This window comes from Oncorhynchus mykiss, chromosome 22 (assembly GCF_013265735.2).
Source record: "Oncorhynchus mykiss isolate Arlee chromosome 22, USDA_OmykA_1.1, whole genome shotgun sequence".
NCBI classification, from domain to species: domain Eukaryota; kingdom Metazoa; phylum Chordata; class Actinopteri; order Salmoniformes; family Salmonidae; genus Oncorhynchus; species Oncorhynchus mykiss.
In genome coordinates, this window is record NC_048586.1 from 21,828,870 (window position 1) to 21,846,987 (window position 18,118).

The window sequence follows — 18,118 nt, forward strand, 5'->3', positions numbered from 1 at the left end:
ACAATTACAATTTGGAGGAACTACAGAACAATTGAATGTAACACAACAATTGCTTTAGCCATGAAAGATTGGCCTTCATTGCACAATACTTTTTTTTAACCTAAAGGCTACAACACTTTGGAGTTGGCACAAAAACATTAGTGCCCTGGACCTTAACCTAGACCATTGATTCCCAACCAGGGCTTACTAGGACCCCTGGGGGTACTTGGCTTATCCCCAGGGGGTACTTGAAAAGACTCATGAGACCATAGGCCTACTGGTAAAATGCACAAGGGGTACTTTAGGGGTATTCCAGGCAGAGCAAAAGTCAGTTTGTGGTCCAGTAACTGAAAAAGGTTGGGAACCACTGACCTGGACAATTTAAATGTCTTTCCTTTTGCACATTCCTCAAATAGTGGTCCATCCTCTGTATAAGCAATGTAATGTGATATTGATATAGCCTTTTGAAGAAAACTGGACAAACTCTGCAGCGCGGACAGTAATTACTACAGATTTCGATCAGACTGATTTCTGTGCAACATTGCTTATTAAATGACTTTATATGGAGGGAGATGGAATATTCAAGCATGCCCTGGGCTTTTATATAATTAGGGACTTAGAACATTGTCTTGACGGATGAAGCAGGTATTTTAGTGAACATATATTGAGAGTGGAAAGATTCCAGATTTCCTGTTCATTCGATCATGATATTGGGAGTCCTCCAACCGGGATTTTGGGAAAACCAGGGAATTTATTGAAAGTTCCTGGAATTTTGCAACCCTACTCAGTAACAATCAAATGTCAATCTGAGCAGATCATTAGCCTGCTTACTCTATGCCCCTCTAAGAGCTGAGTTAACATTGGTTGACATTACCTCATTCTTGTAAAGAATTGACAGAAGTCGGATTCCAATGTTGAAGGACATCGGAGGATTACACATATTTGAATGTGTGCTGTAATTTGTGCTGTGATTAATGTAATTGCAAAAGGTCAGTTTAATCGTATAGTGAAACCCTATAAGGCTGACTCATTTAAACTTTCATTCCATTCGAAATGAAAGCAGTCAATTCAGGAAGTGATGCGAATTCAAAATTAAAACATTAATCTTCTACTTATCAGTTTGAGAATTTCAGTTTACTTCCTGCATTGACACAAACAGTGGGGCCCAGAATTATGGACACCATTGATAAAGATTATCAAATATATCTGTATGAATTAAATAATTTAAATAGTGAGCTATATTCTATTTGCCAAAAAATAGGGAAATTATATTGCTCAGAGAAAGAGATTTTGTTTAAGATGTAATACTTTTTTCTCAAAAAGGTAGGGGTCAAAATGTTTGTTTTCAATAGTTTTCAATACCTCGCCATGCGAGGATAACAGCACAGCCATTTTCTAAAATGTTTTATGAGTTGGAGAACACATTGGGAGCAATCCTTCCAGATCCTTGATATCCTTTGTCTGTGCTTATGAATTGCCCTCTTCAATTCCCAAACCACAGCTCTTCATTGGGTTTCAAGTCTGGAGACTGAGCTGTCCATTGTAAAATGTAGATTCTGTGGCCAATTAACCATTTCTTTGTGGATGTTGATGTGTGCTTGGAGATATTGTCTTGCTGGAAGATTCACTTGTGGACAAGTTTCAGCCTACTAGCAGAGGCCACTAGGTTTTTAGCTAAAATGTCTTAATACTGTGGTATCGTGTGTCTCAGTTTGTAAAGCATAGAGCACTTGCAACGCCAGGGTGGTGGGTTCGATTCCCAATAGACACATAAAAATATATGAATGAACAATGACAGAGCGGCATAGGCTAAGATGCAATAGATAATATAGAATACAGTATATACAGTGCCTTGCGAAAGTATTCGGCCCCCTTGAACTTTGCGACCTTTTGCCACATTTCAGGCTTCAAACATAAAGATATAAAACTGTATTTTTTTGTGAAGAATCAACAACAAGTGGGACACAATCATGAAGTGGAACGACATTTATTGGATATTTCAAACTTTTTTAACAAATCAAAAACTGAAAAATTGCGCGTGCAAAATTATTCAGCCCCCTTAAGTTAATACTTTGTAGCGCCACCTTTTGCTGCGATTACAGCTGTAAGTCGCTTGGGGTATGTCTCTATCAGTTTTGCACATCGAGAGAGTGACATTTTGTCCCATTCCTCCTTGCAAAACAGCTCGAGCTCAGTGAGGTTGGATGGAGAGCATTTGTGAACAGCAGTTTTCAGTTCTTTCCACAGATTCTCGATTGGATTCAGGTCTGGACTTTGACTTGGCCATTCTAACACCTGGATATGTTTATTTTTGAACCATTCCATTGTAGATTTTGCTTTATGTTTTGGATCATTGTCTTGTTGGAAGACAAATCTCCGTCCCAGTCTCAGGTCTTTTGCAGACTCCATCAGGTTTTCTTCCAGAATGGTCCTGTATTTGGCTCCATCCATCTTCCCATCAATTTTAACCATCTTCCCTGTCCCTGCTGAAGAAAAGCAGGCCCAAACCATGATGCTGCCACCACCATGTTTGACAGTGGGGATGGTGTGTTCAGCTGTGTTGCTTTTACGCCAAACATAACATTTTGCATTGTTGCCAAAAATATCAATTTTGGTTTCATCTGACCAGTGCACCTTCTTCCACATGTTTGGTGTGTCTCCCAGGTGGCTTGTGGCAAACTTTAAACAACACTTTTTATGGATATCTTTAAGAAATGGCTTTCTTCTTGCCACTCTTCCATAAAGGCCAGATTTGTGCAATATACGACTGATTGTTGTCCTATGGACAGAGTCTCCCACCTCAGCTGTAGATCTCTGCAGTTCATCCAGAGTGATCATGGGCCTCTTGGCTGCATCTCTGATCAGTCTTCTCCTTGTATGAGCTGAAAGTTTAGAGGGACGGCCAGGTCTTGGTAGATTTGCAGTGGTCTGATACTCCTTCCATTTCAATATTATCGCTTGCACAATGCTCCTTGGGATGTTTAAAGCTTGGGAAATCTTTTTGTATCCAAATCCGGCTTTAAACTTCTTCACAACAGTATCTCGGACCTGCCTGGTGTGTTCCTTGTTCTTCATGATGCTCTCTGCGCTTTTAACGGACCTCTGAGACTATCACAGTGCAGGTGCATTTATACGGAGACTTGATTACACACAGGTGGATTGTATTTATCATCATTAGTCATTTAGGTCAACATTGGATCATTCAGAGATCCTCACTGAACTTCTGGAGAGAGTTTGCTGCACTGAAAGTAAAGGGGCTGAATAATTTTGCACGCCCAATTTTTCAGTTTTTGATTTGTTAAAAAAGTTTGAAATATCCAATAAATGTCGTTCCACTGCATGATTGTGTCCCACTTGTTGTTGATTCTTCACAAACAAATATAGTTTTATATCTTTATGTTTGAAGCCTGAAATGTGGCAAAAGTTCGCAAAGTTCAAGGGGGCCGAATACTTTCGCAAGGCACTGTACATATGAGATGAGTAATGCAAGATATGTAAAAATTAATAAAGTGGCATTATTAAAGTGACTAGTGTTCCATTTATTAAAGTGGCCAATGATTCTTCAAGTCTGTATGTAAGGCAGCAGCCTCTCTGTGCTAGTGATGACTGTTTAACAGTAGCCTTGAGATTGAAAAACAACTTCTGTCTCTTGGTCCCAGCTTGGATGCACCTGTACTGACCTCGCCTTCTGGATGGTAGTGGGGTAAACAGGTAGGGCCTCGGGTGGTTGTTGTCCTTGATGACCTTTTTGGCCTTCCTGTGACATCGGGTGCTGTAGGTGTCCTGGAGGGCAAGTAGTTTGTCCCCGGTGATGCGTTGTACAGATCGCACCACCCTCTGGAGAGCCCTGCAGTTGTGGGTGGTGCAGTTACCGTACCAGGCGGTGATACAGCCCAACAGGATACTCTCAATTATACATCTGTAAAAGTTTGAGGGTTTTAGGTGACAAGCCACATTTCTTCAGCCTCCTGAGGTTGAAGAGGTGCTGGTGCGCCACCTTCACCACACTGTCTGCATGGGTGGACCATTTCAGTTTGTGCGTGATGTGTACGCCGAGGAACTTACACCGTTCCACCTTCTCCACTGCTCTCCAGTCGATGTGGATAGGAGGGTGCTCCATCTGCTGTTTTCTGAAGTAAACGATCATCTCCTTTGTTTTGTTGACGTTGAGTGAGAAGTTATATTCCTGACACCACACTCTGAGAGCCCTCACCTCCTCCCTGTAGGCTGTCTCGTCGTTGTTGGTAATCAAGCCTATTACTGTTGTGTCGTCTGCAAACTTCATGATGGAATTGGAGGCGTGCATGGCCACTTAGTCATGGGTGAGCATGCAACCTTGTGGGGCCCCAGTGTTGAGGATCAGCGAAGTGGAGATGTTGTTTCCTACCTTCACCACCTGGGGGCAGCCCGTCAGGAAGTCCAGAACCCAATTGCACAGGGCAAGGGTTGATACCCAGGGCCTCAAGCTTAATGATGAGCTTGGAGGGTACTTTGGTGTGGAATGCTGAGCTGTAGTCGATGAACAGAATTCTTACATAGGTGTTCTTCTTGTCCAGATGGGACAGGGCAGTGTGCAGTGTGATGGCGATTGCATCGTCTGTGGACTTATTGGGGCAGTAAGCAAATTGAAGTGGGTTTAGGGTGGCAGGTAAGGTGGAGGTGATATGATCCTTGACCAGACTCTCAAGGCACTTCATGATGACAGAAGTGAGTCATTTAGTTCAGTTACCTTTGCATTCTTGGGTACATTAACAATGGTGGCCATCTTGAAACGTGGCGACAACAGACTGGGATAGGGAAAGATTGAATATGTAAACACACCAGCCAGCTGGCCTACGCATGCTCTGAGGATGAGGCTAGAGATTCCGTCTGGGCCGGTGGATCTTTGATGTCATGGGGCTATTTTGCTTCCACTTGTCCTGGGGCCCTTGTTAAGGTCAACGGCATCATTATTTTTACCCAGTACCAGGACATTTTAGCCAAAAACCTAGTAGTTACGAAACTTGGCCACAAGTGGATCTACCAGCAGGACAATAACCCCAAGCACACATCACCCTCCCCCATCCTAACAAAATGTATAATTGGCTCCAAAATGTACATTTTGCAATGGCCATCTCAGTCTGCAGACTTGAAACCCATTAAAAACCTGTAGTTTGAATTGAAGAGGGCAGTCCATAAGAGTAGACTAAGGATATCAAGGATCTGGAAGGATTCTCTATGGAAGAATGGTCTATACAGAATGTTGTGTGTTCTCTAACTCATAAAACATTTTAGAAAAAGGCTCAGTGCCATTATCATCACAAGGTGAGATGTTGAAAGGTATTGAAACCCCTACCTTTTAGCTTCTCCGAGCAATTGTATTGGTATAAAATGATATAATTTTTTTCATACAATATAGCTTAGTATTTTAATTATTTATTTTATACAGTCATATTTGCTCATCTTTTTCAAGGGTCTCAATCATTTGGACCCCACTGTATATGTGCATTTACAATCAAGCAACGTATGTCAGGAGTTCTCATTGGTAAAACGTACACTCTTTGCATGTGGAGGACATACACTACAAAAAAATGGCATATTGAAGACTTTCTGGAAACTTGTTTGGAGAATAATTATGCTTCAAAGCCCTCAGAACATTGAAGATTGCGTAAAAAATGCCACAAGAAAGTTAAACAATATCTGTGTTTGTGTCACACATGTACAGTATAGACAAGTCTTGGAGAAATTGTTGATGCTTCTCTACTGATGCCACTTTGCCTCAAACATCTATTATTCTGACCACGAACTCTGAAATGGGGGCAAAGTAAACATGATTTATTGACATGGTTCTCTTTGCAATTAATCGTTTGTAGCAAACATTTCCAAATATATCTCTATATCCCCTCCACACACTACCCTAGCTAAGGTGACACGCTACCCTCACCTGTGTCTTATGGCTTGGGGGTAGACGCTACAGTATTTGGGAGCCTCTTGGACGTAGACTTGGCTCTCTGGTAATCATTCTCCTCAGTGCTCTTGTCCCTCTTGTTTCCCCTGCCCACCTTCTTTCCCTCTCCATTCCCTGACCCCCACTGCCCCACCCTCAGCTAGTCACCCTCTCCCCCTCTTCTACATCTTCTTCATCTCTCCTATTTCCTCTTGGTTGCTGAGCACCATGCCTCACACAATAATTAGGCTGTACTGCTGTTCACTTTCATTTTCACACTAGACAGAGAGATGGTGAAACCAGCACTGGTGGCCTGGAAAGCCAACAGATAAAGCTAGGTTTTGGCCTATGTAGCGTAATGTAACCCTGAGGGAATGAATCTCCTGTGTGCCTCTATGTGACCTTTCTACAGAGCCTCAATATGACTACCTTTCTAAAGTGACTTATTGTCTTGGGGTGATTTTCCCAAAACCTTGGTATGTTAAGTGGCTTCCAAGTGGCGCAGTGGTCTAAGGCACTGCATCTCAGTGCTAGAGACGTCACTACAGACACCTTGGTTCAAATCCAGGCTGTATCACAACCAGGTCGGTGCACAATTGGCCCAGTGTCATTCTTGTTTGGCCGGTGTAGGCCTTCATTGTAAATAAGAATTTGTTCTTAACTGACTTGCCTAGTTAAATAAAGTTCAACCCTCCTGTTGTGTTCGTTTCATGTTAATTCATTCTGTGTACCCGGTCCAAATTGACTGCCCCAATATATCTGATTATATATACATATACACATATATATAATGTTGTGTTAGATCTTTTTGTGAACATTACAAGTTTCTATTTGCTATTTATGGCCTGAAAGCCATAAACTCGTTTTTGAGATAGAAAAAAAAAGCATAATGCATGGATTATTTTGACTATAACAAATATTCAGTGGAAACATATTGTGCTATTTATCAGACTACTTCACTGTCAGTTTCCTGGCCTCTCCTCCTCCTGGCCTCTCCTCCTCCTCCTCCTTGGCCTCTCTCCTCCTCAAAGATATGATCAAGAGCCTCACATACAGTATATCATTTGGTCATTGTGCTGCCACAGAAAGAATTGTGAGCAAGGCCTCAAAGAAGCTTTATATACCAGAGCTGTGGGTGTGGGTGTGTGGGTCTGGGTGTGTGGGTGTGGGTGTGGGTGTGGGTGTGGGTGTGGGTGTGGGTGTGTGTGTGTGTGTGGGTGTGTGTGTGTGTGTTCAAACACACATGCATGTGGGGGTTTGAGAGAGGAAGTGTGTCCATCTGATGAATGGGCATGTGCCTGAACTCAATTTTTCTACACTAATTGTAGTCTCACCCATTCATTTCTAATGACTGGTCATTTTTGACCCGGAACACAACAGGAGGGTTAAATAAACAATTAAAAAAATGTTTGAATCTTCATTGCTCTCCACAACCCAGCCACACTTCATGAGACAGTAACGATAGTAAAAATAGATGTTTGACAATCAGCCTTCTGTGCCTGAAGGAACGCAATTCGTTAAATTAAGCACTGCTGTTTTATGTGTGGTGAGCATCTGGCTCGTTGATATGTACGAAATACCACTTTAGCTACAAAGGTTTTGGGAAACACCCAAAATACTTCTACTCTCCATCGTGTTATTAATCTTGTTTCTGGGCCCTGTTTGATTTCATGTTTGTGTGTTTGAACAGGCAATGGTTATAGCCACCATCTCTAGTATGTGTATGTCTGCTTTGGCTATTTGGGAAATTGCCAGTGATAGGTATAATAAGATGTTTCAGCTCTCTGCAGCCGTATAGAGAAATCACAACCTCTAATGGAACCTGGGCACTTTGCTCCAGCACTATTGCAGTCCTAAGGCCATGGACCCTTGTCTTGATCATCACAGGCTTCATTGTTGCACATTAGAGAGACAGGGCCTTGAGACTGTTGTAGTAATGCATGAGCAAAGGCTTCTACATCTAATATGTCTCGGATATAATACAGTTCTATACAAACTTAATGTCTAACATTTAACTGAAAACAGTGAATACTTTTAAAATGTAAATCACAAGGTACATAATTCCAACTCCAACTCTTTCCTTTCTCTACTGTCTTCATCAACCCCTTCTTTCACTCTTCGTCTATCTCTGTCTGAGTATACAAAACGTTATGGACACCTGCTCTTTCTATGACAGACTGACCAGCTGAATCCAGGTGAAAGCTATGGTCCCTTATTGATGTCCACTTAAAATCAGTGTAGATGAAGAGGAGGACACAGGTTAAATAAGTGGGGCAAAAGGGTGGGGTGCAACTCAATATTAGGGAGGTTTTCTTCATGTTTTTTACACTCAGTGTATGTACTGAATGAGCTTGAGGCTCAAGTGAGGCAGATGTCACCGATGGGTAGAGTGACTCACTCAACACTGTCAGCCAACCTCTAGAGGGACGGGTGACACCGAGCTCTTCCAGTTAAGTGATTTCAGAACACATCAAATCACATCACTGACACTCTGAACGGAGAAAACAGGACATTTATTCAGTCCAGTGTCATGTGGATAGAGTAAAGGTGGATTGTTATTGGAATCTAAACATGATCAAATAAGTACCGTAAATTCCCTCAATGAATGAACACCGGTAGCAAGTGGACCGAACCCTGACACGAGATACTGTATGTGAAAATCATGTATTAATGTCTATAGAAGAATAGCATTATGTGAGTTACATGCCCAGATTTCAAGTTATGATTCTGCCTAAAAGCATAAAGTCATTGCCTAAGCATCTCGATGGCATAGTAAGGCTGTCTAGTACACCCACAGCATATTGGATAATGGTGTGTGCTGAACCAATAAGTCAGAACTGGGAGCAATCTCCACATTACATGTTCCTGTGGGCCATTACCACTTTATTCCAATGCTAAATATATCATATTAGCTGCATTTGAATACTCATTCTAACTGTACTATTTGTGAAGTAAATTCAGTATGTAGTATGATTATTGGTCATAGTATGGATATAGTTAGTATGCCAAAAGCTCCCGGATGTCCTACTACATTCGCCAAAAAACAAAGTACAGTGGTTTACTCCAGTAAAAGTTTTGTAATTATGCTGCGATACTTAGAGGTCATTTGTAGTTTAGTATGGTACCCTGCGTCACCACAAGCAGTGGACAAAATTTCCGTGCTTTTAGGGCAATAATGCAATTCTTCAGAAAATGGGCGTAGCTTTACAACGTTTTCAGATTTTAAGAAAATGGTGGAATATGTGCAGCCGAACTCTGCCGAAAACAGATATACATTAATTGCTTCAACAAATTATGACAAATGTTAAGACATTTTTTAGCAATGTAATAAAGTAATTACTTTTCAAATACGTAAGTTACGTTACATATTATGTTGGATTACAATGTGTTAGCTACGCTAGCCTTACAAACCACATAGCATGTCATAACAGTTGCTTGTATGTACCAGTTTGTTAGCTAGCTACCTAGCTGGCTACTAATACATCGAACTTGCCAGTATATTAACCATATGCAATCTAACTAACTACCCAATGTGTATTGACTTGATTATTCATGAAATGCTAGTTTAGCTAAGTGGTATAGTCATTGTGCGTTCTCAAATGGACATTCTTAATGAAGTTGTAAGATGTCTAGCTAGTAATTTGTTATGCTAACAAGCTAGCAAGAAGTTGCATAGCAACAGGATACACTTCCAGTATACAGGTGAAGTGCTAGTACAATCAACTGAAAGGATACCATTCATTTACAGTATACTAAAATTAACTAATAGTATATAGTATAGTATAGTATTCAACCCCTTTGCAAGCCTAAATAAGTTCAGGAGTAAATATTTGCCACAAAATAAGTTGCATTAACTCACAATAATAGTGTTTAACATGATTTTTCAATGACTGCCTCATCTCTGTACCCCACACATGCTCAGTTGAGCAGTGAATTTCAAACACAGATTCAAAAGACCAGGGAGGTTTTCCAACGCCTCGCAATTAAGAGCACCTATTGGTAGATGAGTAAAAAAAAATGAAAAAGCTGACCGGTGGCTTCAAACGCCTATCATTGGCCAGTACATAGCATCAGAGATCCATGGTTGAAATACATCAGGGATGGGCAACTTTGATGGGGGTGGGGGCCACACAAAATCTGAACTCATTTTATAACTAATTTCATGCAATTCTACAAATTTTGTCATGGGGCGGAGAGGAAAATGAGCTGTTTCCTGCAATTCTACACATTTTGCCATAGGGTGGTGAGAAATGTTTGCAGCTGTTAATTTGACCATGATAACAAGTTTAGAAAGCTGACTGCTAAACTAACTTAGTCTAAAAAGACTTCACTGACATGGCCAATTTTTTTTAACCTTTATTTAACTAGGCAAGTCAGTTAAGAACAAATTCTTATTTTCAATGACGGCCTAGGAAGTGGGTTAACTGCCTGTTAACTGCCTGGGCAGAACGACAGATGTGTACCTTGTCAGCTCGGGGATTTGAACTTGCAACCTTCCGGTTACTAATCCAACTCTCTAACCACTAGGCTACCCTGCCGGCCCAATTGACTGACATAACAAGAGAACAACTGCTGATGGAAAATCAAATATTGAAATTGTGTATTTTACCATCTAACCTTCAACAGTAAGTTGAAAGCCTGACTGAGTTCCAAAATTGTTATTATTTTGTTTTTTAAATTGTTTTTGTTTCGTTTTTTGGGTAAATTGACCTGAGGGCCTTCAAAAGGGGAGCCACGGACCGCCAGTTGCCCATCTCTGATGTACACTATTGGTTCTACCCTGTCGGATCTGTACCAATACAACTCCCTGCTTCAGTACCACTGATCTCCGGCAGGAAGAAGTGCAGTCAGTTGCTCCCTTAGTGAGTTGGTGAATTTGACCTTTACAGAAAAGGCCAGGGATGTGGGACAACGGTTTACTGCCCTTTTAAGCTCATAGTAAACTTAATGAACTGACAGGGGAATCAAACATTTCATGTTCAAACCATGACCATTTCCAGTGAGGTCAAAAAAGGAAAAGAACAAGACAGAGACCATAATAATTGTAATCTGTAATTCTCTCCTTCTATTGCATTTCCTTTTTCTTAAAATTAAATACCAACATTTAAATCGTCAAAGATTTTTTACTCCCTTGTGGACCTGTGTAGCCTCCTAACTGGCCAAGGCTTTGCAAAAAGATAAAATGATCCACCGTACAGTAGATGTGAAAACATCTACAAGACTGCACAGGGAGTAGATGTGCTGAATCCCCCACAAGACAGAAATATTAAAAGTGTCTCATACACCTTTCAAACCAAGATGTTTTTCCGCCAACTTTAGCATCCCACTAACTTTTTGCCCCACAATACTAACCTAACTGACAAAGTGAAAATAATGAAGCCTATACAGAGTACAAATGTTCCAATACATGCATTCTGTCTGTAACAACACACTAAAGTAATACTGCAACGCAATTAACTTTTGTCCTGAATACAAAGTGCTAATTTTGTGGCAAATCCAATAGAACACATTACTGAGTACTAGTCTCCACATTTTCAACCATAGTGGTGGCTGCCACAAGGCCAAATCTACACTGGAGTTGCTTACCAAGAAGACAGTGAATGTTCCTGAGTGGCCGAGTTGCAGTTTTGACTTAAATCTACTTGAAAATCTATGGAAAGACCTGGAAATGGTTGTCTAGCAATGATCAAGAACCAATTTCACAGAGCTTGAATACTTTTGAAAAGAATCATGGGAATCCAGGTGTGGAAAGCTCTTAGAGACTTACCCAGAAAGACCCACAGCCTTAATCACTACCAAAGGTGCTTCTACAAAGTATTGACTCAGTGGTGTGAATACTTGTTGTAAATCAGATATTTCTGTATTTCATTTTCAATAAATTATCAACATTTTCTAAAAACACGTTTTCACTTTTTCATTATGGGTTATTGTGTTTAGATGGGTAAGGAAATATAAATATAATACATTTTGAATTCAGGCTGTAACACAACAAAATGTGGAATAAGAAAGCCACCACTTTTATTTCCGCCAACCAACCTAGTCATGATTGCAGTAAAGTTCTGCCTACGGCTTAGTGTGAAATGTAACCTTAATGCTGAGGCGGAATTGGCACTCACTACGCTCTTAAGCTCTTGATGGTTGCTAGGCAAGGCCTGTTACTACTATCCTCCTGGTAATACTAAACTTTGCGAAGCGTGTCACTTCACCCATCTCTTCGAATAGCCCACCATTTGCACTGTTTTCTTAACCACAACTGGATAGATCTATAAAGAATTACTGTGGGAATAAATATAACTGAATGACAAAAATATTGGACGAAAGTAGGTCAAATTGGTCAAATTGTTGCTTACTGAAACTCCAAAAGTCATCCAATTGTTATAATTCATTTTAAGCAATAAGCCTACCTGCATGTGTTCCACGGTTTCGAGTTGCTTTGAGACAAGTGTGTAGACTCGTCTTAATAAATCAATCGTCAGATTTTTCTTTTCTGGATATTGGTTAGGCTACAATTTGGCCGTAGAAATATTAGCTAAATTGGGTTGAGTGCTGATCATTATCATCTTTCCCAGTTGGTTAATTTATTAGCACTAATCAGAACATTTTGCCAGCATGTTATGTAGCTTAACAAGTGGATTATTTTGCTCTTCACTCGAAGTCACTTTGTAGCCTAGGCCTACTCCCAACTAAAAGCCTCTGACTTATCTTAACGTGATTTTGTTTCACTGAATCTCCTTCTGTATATTTGGTTAATTATCTGGCTGATCAAATAAGTGGTGGTATAGCTCATCTATTCATTTGCTCAATTATCACTGATTAGAAACATTTAGCATGCATTATATAATGGCATTGAATACTCCTTTCTGATTGGCTTATATTTGCACGGTAGAATTAAATTGCTATAGTTCAGTTTTACACGTTTTGTTTGATATGCTTATGAAAGCAAAAGTCAAATTGAAAACAGTATTGGTATTGTTGAAATAGATTTTCATGGTTAGCTAAACTATCAAGTCTGTTTGTTTTGTTACCACAGCAACTACTGTAGCTATCTAGTAAACTTGCTACTTACTTCAGTGGATGTTGAACACATTTCTACCAACAAATTAACACATTTCTAGTGGCAAATGTGTTAAATTATAGCCATGGTATAAAAGGGATAATCAACTCGGGGTTCTATGTGTTCTCTGGAAAATAATGCAACTCTGTGGTAGGTCCGCTTCCACGTCGTTCACTATTTTCCATAGAAAGCATATCCCGTGTTGATTATCCCTTGCATAATGTAGACTAAATAAAGTATAGGTCTATTATTTTGTTCGATTGTGTAAAGGTGACTCCAAAAGCCAACAGAGGTTGTGAAATATGAATGAGACACATGCTTTTGAAAATATATATTGCTATTATTTTCATTCGGTATCATGATGAAGATAGCCTACTCTCAATGTAAGACCCTACGCCTGTTCCCTAACAAAGAGGAGTGAGGGTAGGAAAGAGATGAAAGGATAAAAAAAAAAATGCATGGACTTGCCTTGGGCTCTGTTTCACTTTTTTTTTATATGACAGCAGTTCCACACCTTTCCGTGACACAAGATGTGTGGGAAAAATATATTATTTGCATTTTATTCTGTTATATTTAATTATATTCTTACAAACAAATATGTGTGTTGACTGTGGTCAGGGTAGGTGTTTGTCTGTTTAATGAACAAAATAATGAACTATTGACTTCATTCATTTGGATGTAACAAACTCAAAATATGCTATTCTATTGTTCTGAAAATAAATTATATTAGTCTTGTGTTTTTTAGGACCTGCCTAAACAATAGACGCCCAACCACATCTTCACACCACTACTACCACTTGTCACTGGCATGCCTACCACTTGTCACTGGCATGCACATGCGAGGTATAAAAGGTGTATCCAGACAAGAATGTGGTTAAAATGGGCCTGTTTGTAAGGGGGTCATATAAACATTGCCTATTTTTTTAATAGGCAAAATACCATAAATCCTATGTGAAAACACTATAAGTTCGGCTGATCTACCTCGAACTTTGGGGTATTAACAAAGTAGCTCCTGGGAGTCTTGAAAGCAGCCACACCCTGAGATGACAAAGTTAGCTGTTCAAGGAAATTAAGGTTGGTCTCCTCTGTCTTGGATCTGCCGTTAGCTATCGTGAAATCAATATCATTAACAACTGTTTTTGAATATCTAAATGAGACAATTAACAAGATACTGTAATTGGATGTCATAACACTAAATTATTATTCGGAAATATCATTTAAATTACATGATTAGTCTGTGTGTATACACACACACACACACACACACACACACACACACACACACATGCACACACACGCACACACACACACACACACACACACACATAGTAACAGTCACAAGTTTGGACACACCCCCTCATTCAAGGGTTTTTCTTTATTTTTACCCTTTTCTACATTGTAGAATAATAGTGAAGATATCGAAACTATGAAATAACACATATGGAATAATGTAGTTACCAAAAGAAGTGTTAAACAAATCAAAATATATTTTATATTTGAGATACTTCAAAGTAGCCATCCTTGGCCTTGATGACAGCTTTGCACACTCTTGTCATTCTCTCAACCAGCTTTATGAGATGCATTTCAATTAACAGGTGTGCCTTGTTAAAAGTTAATTTGTGGAATTTATTTCCTTCTTAATGTGTTTGAGCCAATCAGTTCTGATGTGACAAGGTAGGGTTGGTATACAGAAGATAGCCCTATTTGGTAAATCAAGTCCATGTTAAGGCAAGAACAGCTCAAATAAGCAAAGAGAAACGACAGTCCATCATTACTTTAAGACATGAAGGTCAGTCAATGTGGAAAAAGAAGTTTCTTCAAGTGCAGCCGCAAAAACCATCAAGTGCTATGATGAAACTGTCTCTGATGAGGACCGCCACAGGAAAGGAAGACCCAGAGTTACCTCTGCCGCAGAGGACAAGTTCATTAGGGTTAAGTCCACCTCAGATTGCAGCCCAAATAACTGCTTTGCAGAGTTCAAGTAACAGACATCTCAACATCAACTGTTCAGAGGAGACTGCTTAAGATCAGGCCTTCATGGTCAAATTGCTGCACAGAAACCACTACTAAAAGACACCAATAATAAGAAGAGACTTGCTTGGACCAAGAAACACGAGCAATGGACATTAGATAGGTGGAAATCTGTGGTGTGTGATGGTGTGGGAGTGCTTTGCTGGTGATACTGTCTGTGATTTATTTAGAATTCAAGGCACAGTTAACCGGCATGGCTACCATAGCAATCTGCAGCCATACACAATCCCATCTGGTTGCGCTTAGTGGGACTTTCATTTATCTTTCAACAGGACAATGACCCAACACAACTCCTGGCTGTGTAAGGGCTATTTGACCAAGAAGGAGAATGATGGAGTGCTGCATCAGATGACCTGGCCTCCACAATCACCCGACCTCAACCCAATTGAGATGGTTTGGGATGAGTTGGACCGCAGAGTGAAAGAAAAGCAGTCAACAAGTGCTCAGCATATGTGGGAAAAGCATTCCAGGTGAAGCTGGTTGAGAGAATTCAAAGAGTGTGCAAAGCTGTCATTAAGGCAAAGGGTGACAACTTTGAAGAATCTCAAATATGAATATATTTTGATTTGTTTAACTTTTTTTTTGGTTACATGATTTCATATGTGTTATTTCATAGTTTTGATGTCTTCACTATTATTCTACAATGTTGAAAATAGTAGAATATAAATCAAAACCACAATGAACAGGTGTGTCCAAACTCTTGACAGGTACTGTATGTAAGTCATTGTCTTCAATAACTTCTTGATGCACCCATCCCGTTACCGGGATCATTTTCGTCAACATCCGTTGAATTGCAGAGCGCCAAATTCAAATTAAATTACTAAAAATATTTAATTTTCATGAAATCACAAGTGCAATATAGCAAAACACAGCTTAGCTTGTTGTTAATCCACCTGGCGTGTCAGATTTCAAAAAAGCTTTTCGGCGAAAGCATATCAAGCATTTATGTAAGGACATCTCTCTCAGTAGACAAAACATTACAAACAGCTAGCAGCCATGTAGATTGGTCACTAAAGTCAGAAAAGCAACAAAATTAATCGCTTACCTTTGATGATCTTCGGATGTTTGCACTCACGAGACTCCCAGTTACACAATAAATGTTCCTTTTGTTCCATAAAGATTATTTTATATCCAAAATACCTCCATTTGGTTGGCGCGTTATGTTCAGAAATCCACAGGCTCGAGCGGGTCCCGACCACGCAGACGAAAATTCCAAATAGTATCCGTAAAGTTCGTAGAAACATGTAAAACGTTTTTTATAACCACTCCTCGGGTTGTTTTTACAATATATAATCGATAATATTTCAACCGGGACTGTAGCTTCTTCAATAGGAGAGAGAGAGAAAATGTCTGCTCCAAACTGTTGCGCATGCAAAACGCTGCTGGCACCCAGCCATCCAATGAGGCGATGTGATCTTTCTCACTCATTTTTCAAAATAAAAGCCTGAAACTAGGTCTAAAGACTGTTCACACCATGGGGAAGCCATAGGAAAAGGAATCTGGTTGATATCCCTTTAAATGGAGCGAAGGCAGGCAATGGAACAGAGACATTTCAGGAAAAACAGCACCTCAGGGTTGGATTTTCCTCAGGTTTTCGCTTGTAATATCAGTTATGTTATACTCACAGACAATATTTGGACAGTTTTGGAAACTTTAGAGTGTTTTCTATCCTAATCTGACAATTATATGCATATTATCGATTCCGGGCCTGAGAAATAGGCAGTTTTATTTGGGTACGTTTCTCATCCAAACATCAAAATACTGCCCCCTACACTCAACAGGATAAGCAATGTCTATACACTGAACATACAAAATACCTGCTCTTTTCATGACAGACTTACAGTACTCATAGAAATCCACTTCCAGGTGAAAGCTGTGATCCCTTACTGATGTCACTTGTTAAAAATCCCCTTCAATCAGTGTAGATGAAGGGGAAGAGACAAGTTAAATAGGGAATTTTAAGCCTTAAGACATGGGTTGTGTATGTGTGGCATTCAGGGGGTGAATGGGCAAGACAAAAGAGTAAAGTGCTTTTTGAACAGTATGGTAGTAGGTGCCAAGTGCACCGGTTTGAGGGCGTCAAGAACGGCAACGCTGCTGGGTTTTTCATGCTCAGCAGTTCCAGTGTGTATCAAGAATGGTCCACCATCCAAAAAACATCAGCCAACTTGACACAAATGTGGGAAGCATTGGAGTCAACATTGGCCAGCATCTCTGTGGAATGCTTTCAACACGGGCCAGCATCCCTGTGGAAAGCTTTTGACATCTTGTAGAGTCCATGCCCCAATGAAGTAAACATTTTTTTGACCAATCCCATGAACCTGCTCAAGAGCTAATATAGCTTACCTTTAACTAGATTTATTGTTGGTCTTTATCCAGTCTATACTAAGCCAAGCCTACCTGGGAGACAGGGTTGCTGGATATTTTGACCCTCTGCTGGAACAGAACGTTCAGTATGCGGTTCTGCTGCTCCAAGTCAAACACGCGTGTCCTCAGCTTCACACACTCCTCTTTTAGGTCCTGAACATTCACCCACACAAGCACAAAGAAGGTGGGTTAAACGTTGTATAAACCGGCTTATAATTATACATGTCCATTGTGCCTTCCATTATGATTTATGTAGCGCTAGGAGTTTTTCCTGACCATGTGACCTAACCCGGAAACACTTAGGGCCCTATAAGACAATCTTCATACATTAAAATGGTAGTATGCATTCATAATATTTTACATACACACGACTCATAGAAAGTGTCCCTATACTATTAATTCCCAAGCATGGCACATCAGCAGAAAGTTGATAAGCATATACCATACTACTGTTCCAGCTGGCTGATAGCAATTCTTACCTAGGTAATGTAAAGCACAGAGAATTTTCAGCCAACCTTACTTGGCGATATGTTACTTCCTCAATTCCTGAATTGGAAGACAACACATTTCTTCTAAACTTCCATGGCTACTTGCAGGTGGTTCATTTTAAATTGACAAAATGTTACCTTATTAAATGAAATCATTTTTTTGCTCCATGAAGTGTATGCCGCTATATTACCTATTTCAAATCTTCTCATTGATCAAGACAGGTGAGTGTCATTGAACGCAAAGCATGATTTGAGATAGATGGGAAATAGAAT

General features: G+C 40.0%; 1 protein-coding gene across 5 annotated transcripts in view; it reads right to left on the reverse strand.

Moving 5' to 3' along the window:
- Positions 1 to 18,118, reverse strand: part of LOC110501594 (nck-associated protein 5) — a 125,294-nt gene that overhangs the window by 40,442 nt on the left and 66,734 nt on the right. For all 5 annotated transcript variants that reach the window (XR_002470225.2, XM_021579271.2, XM_021579269.2 and 2 more), the window contains exon 7: positions 17,391 to 17,510. Coding sequence is in view for 4 of the 5 variants with exons in the window: in XM_021579271.2 (XP_021434946.2) it covers positions 17,391 to 17,510 (120 nt within the window). In the remaining variant the exon portion in view is untranslated. The remainder of the gene's footprint in view (positions 1 to 17,390; positions 17,511 to 18,118) is intronic.